Raw genomic sequence first — 6017 nt, forward strand, 5'->3', positions numbered from 1 at the left:
GAAATTTTAAACTTCCCCGAAGATATATTCATCACCAGAAATAGAACCCTTGTTTAATTTTATAACAAGGGTGAATTATATGTGTACCAGAACTTAAGCTCCTCGCCAACATGTACTCAACACAACATCCATCCTGATAAGAGGATATTCTCAATTTGGAAATTTTAACTATAATCTTGAATTTGAAACTCATTTTTTAATAATTGAGACGTGCGGATGTAATATGATGAGAATCTAGAATTCATAAATTATATCTTATACAAGGTTGTATAATAATGAAAAATAATTTCTCATTATTAACAATCATGTCTTCAAAATGTATATACAAATAAAAATAATAATAAAATTTAGATCTTGTAAACCCAAAAATTTATAACACGCTTCCATTAGTAAAACCTCATAGCCATGGGCATAGGCCATTTGAACAAATCTTGACCCCTAAACCAAAAAATACACATTTACAATAGAACCCTTTTATTTATTTTTCAATTTACATAATTTCTGCTGAAATATAGAATAATAACCATAAAAACAACCACTGCATTGAATTATAAAATAACCAATACGACATACATTGCTTTTTCCAATTTTTATAATTTCCAATGAAACTAGATAATACCCATTAAATTACCATTACATTGAATTTGAATATAACCAATACAACATACATGGCTTATACAACCATGGAAAGATAGTGGCCTTGGTCTGCCAGAAATAAACATTCAATGATGATCACCACACTCTGACCTTCTATACATGCAATTGCAATATACTTACATAATCCTACCAGAAAATAAACTTCAATACAAATGAAGCTACTGGTTTTGTCCATATAAAAACCATCCAGCTTGGCTCAGAATAAAATGAAGGAAAGAGAGTCCTGAAACTTGATATACTTGGAAGAATATTTTTTCTCTTTTACTAGGATATCATCGACACCAGAGAGAGAGAGAGGCTTTCTTCTCCCTCTCCCTCCCAAAAGCTCTTCTTTAGTAAAATAATGAATGACAAAATAATTGGAAAAAATAGATTATCATTCGGGGAACTTCGCAGCCATCCACCTCCTTGCTTCAGTATCATCACATTCCCCTCTCCTTGCTCCACCCAAAAAAATTGACAAAAAGAATATGTACGTTGTGAAATTAAATACCTATCACAAGATGGAATGGGTCAATTTGATTAGACTACAAGCTGATCGAGCTGCATTTGCTCAAGCCATGCTCCCAGAACAGAGTGATCAATAGACTCAACTTGAGGATTGGAATTCTGCCCATCTGCAGATACGACAGGGCCAGAACCTGCCAACTTCTCTTTTAACTCGGATGGAGATTCCTTCACAAGGGACTGAACCCAGGATAGATCAGGCTCCTCCCCATTGTTTCCAAGCTCAAATGAGGATGATCTTTGCAATCGACCTAGCTCATTTCCATTTACCGACCAATCTACCTTTGCATTCCCATGAGGAGAACCCCAATTCGACCAGGAGTTAACTGGGGACCCCACAATTGAGACAGGATTGTGGGCACCAAGATCCCTTGAACTAAGACTCCGCAGCTGCTGCTGCTTGTCACGCTGTGAAAATGCAGATAATCGAGCACTCATTGGAGAGATTGGTTCCAAACTTCTTGGGGACATTCTTCCCGGAGAAGAGACACCAAATGAAGCCTGTAAAAGAGGATGCTCAATATTCCTAGGAGAAGAGACACTTGTATTTATGGGTGATAACGAACTTTGAAGTTGTTGAAACTGGTTAAATACAGCTGATTTGTGTGTTGGGGAAAATACACAAGCCGCTGCTGGGTCAGAATACCTAGGAGATGAAGAAATTTCAGGAGAAAATAGATCAAGATTTGATGGAGTTAGTGTCTTAGACCGACCAGATCGACTAACTGAAATGGCACCAGGACGGGGCTGAGAGAAACAGCTCAGGTCATTCAAAAGGTGCTGCTGACCATTAAAATCTTGCAACACATCCAGGTCTACAGGTGGCATGTCACGAGCATTAAGAGAAGACCTTAGTCGACTAGTTTGAATATTGCTTCCTGGTAAATGAAGAGCTGGAACATTCGGTTGTGGCCAAGCAATAGATGAGTGACTAATGCCACTTGAAGATGGAGACATTGGCTGAGCGAAGGGAGATGGAGACATGGCAGAAAGTGACGATGGTGAACCAGGAAAGAGGCTCATTGCAGCAGCCATGTCCATGACATTAGGAGTAGAAGCAGTTGAACGGGGTGAAGGAACAGCAGATCCAGTGGACACGTACAATGGACGCAGCTCTTCTGCTGTGTGGGCAAAAAAACAAACCCTTCTATTACAACTAACACCATCCTTGCACAACCTTGTCCGATATTGGGCAGGGTGTAGCCAGCACTCAAAGACTCCATGAGCATATTCACACATGTCTCCCCGTCTACAAGCCCCCTTTCTAAACTCAGGGCATGGCACACAACTGTAATGGAACTTTCTGGGGTCTCTCCTACGAGCATTCTCTCCAGGATGAACAAAAGGACATTCAGTCCAATCATGAGAGTATGCACGGGAACAAGGTCGCACCTTGAATGAAAACATGCGAAACTCATCTGTAGCATATATGCTGTTCTTTATATCAGGAAGTGATGGGTCAATTGGATATTCTTTCTTCTCAGAAGCAGAATTAACAGCTGTATCAGTATACTTGGAAGCCATAGGAGAAGATGGCAACCCATTTTCAAGTGATAAAAAATGAGTCGCTGAATCAGAACACGATGAATTAACTGATACTGGAATAAAACAGTCACCAACAGACCCATCACACGCACTATCTGAAAGTAGATCTTCAAGCGTTGCTTTCAGACCTTCGAGCTTAGGAGGAACAACAATAATATCAACAGGACGATTTCCATTAGCATCCACACATCTGATGTCAGCACCAGATGATAAGAGCAATTTCACAACATCAACTGCATTAACAGAACCACCTGACGCAGCACAATGGAGGGCAGTGCTTCTATCTGTCCCGCAGGAGAAATTGACATCAGCCCCCGGCCACGAGAGTATAAGTTTTAGAACATCCAGACTCCCATACATTGAAGCAACCATTAAAGGAGTTCGGTGCTCCAGAACAATTTGTTTGGATCCAATCTGGCGGACATACCAGAGGCCAACTTTGTTTATTAGAGAAATATCACTATCTAAAGCTAGCTTGAAATCTTCAAAATCATTGTTAGAAGCAAGCTCAAGTAGGCAGGAAAAAGAATCTTCAGCACAAACAGTTAAATCTTTCATGTCTTTGGCTTTAGTTGAACCTTCTACAGCAGATGAAGATGGAGTTGAAAGAGATTTTGATTTCTCTGGACCACCGCACATGCTTCGGTTAGCTGGATGATAATAATCATGGAATTTAATAAGTGACTAAAGATATAATTGAATTAAAAAATTAGTTAAACCCACCAGAGAACGAAAGACAAAAGAGACAGATAGATGCACAAATAAAAAATAAACACCTTCAAAAAATTATTTGCATGAACTAAAGCAGTTGCAAGTCTTCATACCTTACAAAATTCAAATAGATTCCTATAACCTTTTATATTTATGCTACATACTTCTAGCTTAAAAAAATTGTTTGGGTCCCTCGTAATCTGTGTCAGAACAAAATGCAAATTTAAACTGAAAGAACCTCTATGAATATCCCCAAAAACGCCTCACCTGTTAATCTATAAAGGCTAAAAAAGGATATCAATTACCCTAGTGAGTCTAGTAAGTCATGAAACAAAAACTAAATAAAATAAGCAAAACACACACACACAACACAACTGATCACAACATTTACAGGACAATCAAATGTCATTGGAATTAAAATTAATTTGGTAAAACAAGGAATTAATTCTCAAAAAACAACATAAGCACACAAAATACAAGAGTTGGAAGAAAAAAAACATGCTTAAAAAATATGCACCTAAAAATACCCGGTCAACTGATTATTAATAATAATAATAAAAAAGTAAAAATAGAAATAGTAGTAATAATAATAAGAGGGATCAGGTGACCAAATAATAATAATAAATAATAATAATATAACGATGATGATGAAGATGATGATAACAAAATCATACCTCTCGAGAAGATGAACTTAGACATCAAAAAACAAAACTCGAAGTTCAAACAACAAGCGCAGGAAACCATAGTACTCAACCCATAAAGTAAAACCAAATAAAAAGCCAAGCGAATATTCCAGAAAAGCTTGAGCAATGGAACAGATCTGAATAAAATCCAGAATCAGAATCATATCAAACAGAATGAATAAAGTTAAAACCTAGACAAAGAAAAAGTTAAGACCTTGTCACAAAAGCACAGAAGAAATTACACAAGAGAAGAAGCAAAAAAAAAAAAAACAGACGAGAACTATTCTTATTCCCAACAAAAAAAATTCCCGCAGCATCAAGAATCAACCGCTCCACAACTACCGCACAATTTTTAAAAAAAAAACATTTAAAAATTACAAATAGTACAAAGAAAAAAAAAATCCACAAATCCACATCAAAACTTACTTATGCTGTAATCACAAACATTATCATCAAATATCATATTAACATAATTAATTAAAAATAATCAGAATGATTCACACTCAAAATACACATGTTTCATCTACCTAAGCAATCAAGTTAAAGTTTGAGATGAACGAAGAGTTTAAATTGGATTTGGAGAGCGAGAAACTGACCGATTGGTAGAGGATGAAGTGAAGATCGAATTCCAAACCCGATGAAAAAATAACGGGAAGAGGAAAATGGTTTTGGTTAATCGAAACGGAAAATGGGAAAATCTAGACGGTGAATCGGAAGAAGAAAGTGAGAATCGGCGAAAACGAGAATCAGAGTTTCCTTCTCCATCTGTAGAACCGAGGAAACATTGGAAGAGTGTTCGCAGAAAGAGAGAACTGAAAATGAAAATGAAATTGAAATGCAGAGAAATTTAGGGCGAATTTAAAAAACGAAGGTAGAGGGGGAGGGCGGAATGGGAAATGAAATGATAGTGAAATGCACGCCAAATGAAGTCCAAATGAAGTCGCGGAGTGGAGAAGCGGGGAACTTGAAGGGCCGGTGAAAGGGAGAGATGAGAGTAGAAGGGTTTGCGGGAGGAGAGGATGGGTTGAAGCGGTTGACTGTGAAGGAACTGATTGAAAAGATGAAGTGAAATGAAATGAAGGGTTTGGATTCCGCCAATCAGAAAACAGCATTTGTAAGAGCGATAGGGACAAAAGGGTACTATGTGTTTTGGCAGTTTAGTTACTTTATTGTGTGTAGTATTAATATCCAAATTAAATTCTTTAATAAAAAAATGTTTTTATTTATTTAAAAATAAATTTTTTAAAACATTAAAATCAACATATAGATTTAAATTATTTTTCTTTATTTTAAATAAGGTGTTTTTATTTCTTTGTTTTAAAATATATAAATAAAAATTTGGAGAAAAAAAATTGTATTCTTCATATTGGACAATTTTTTCTACTGTAATATTTATTCTGATAATAAAAAAAAATGATCTATTTTAAATTAGATATTCATTTGGTTATAGTAGTTAGTCTTTTATGACTATTTAGTATGCATGTGAAACGCATATAAAAGGTTGAGAACGAAATTTGATTTTAATAACATAACTAATTACCATCAATGAAATAAAACTAAATTTCATAAACTTTATAGATGTTTTGTAATCTCACAGAATTCGTTATTAAATATATATATATATATATATATATATTCATTTAAAACTTTTCAAAAAAACATTTATTAAAGAAGTCAAAAGCAATTTGCAAAATATGCTACTTAAAATCATAAATCTATGTATAAATATTTACAAAAGAAAAGATAAAAAAAAAGTTTATAAAAAATTATATTTCAAAATGTTGGTCATGTATTAGATCTTCTCACATATAGAATATTACAATCATGATATATCATCCCACAAATAATAAAATATAAAAATAACACTAATAAGTCGTTCAAATAAATTTCTAACATAAAAAGAAAATAATTTTA

The 6017-nt window shown here is 34.9% G+C and overlaps 1 protein-coding gene across 1 annotated transcript; it reads right to left on the reverse strand.

Annotated features, from left to right (window-relative positions):
- Nucleotides 1-616: 616 nt before the first annotated feature.
- On the reverse strand, nt 617-5189 carry LOC137834756 (zinc finger CCCH domain-containing protein 30-like). The gene is made up of 2 exons (XM_068642930.1): nt 4700-5189; nt 617-3359 (listed from the first exon to the last, which is right to left on the reverse strand). Exon 2 carries the CDS (start codon nt 3346-3348, stop codon nt 1180-1182), a length of 2169 nt encoding a protein of 722 aa, XP_068499031.1. The 5' UTR covers nt 3349-3359; nt 4700-5189; the 3' UTR covers nt 617-1179.
- Between the last annotated feature and the right edge of the window lie 828 nt (nt 5190-6017).

The sequence above is a fragment of the Phaseolus vulgaris genome, chromosome 5 (assembly GCF_000499845.2).
Source record: "Phaseolus vulgaris cultivar G19833 chromosome 5, P. vulgaris v2.0, whole genome shotgun sequence".
In the NCBI taxonomy this organism is placed as follows: domain Eukaryota; kingdom Viridiplantae; phylum Streptophyta; class Magnoliopsida; order Fabales; family Fabaceae; genus Phaseolus; species Phaseolus vulgaris.

Bases quoted from the DNA above. Each gene is read 5' to 3' on its own strand.
- LOC137834756 (XM_068642930.1), bottom strand. From the start codon at position 3,348: ATGTGCGGTGGTCCAGAGAAATCAAAATCTCTTTCAACTCCATCTTCA.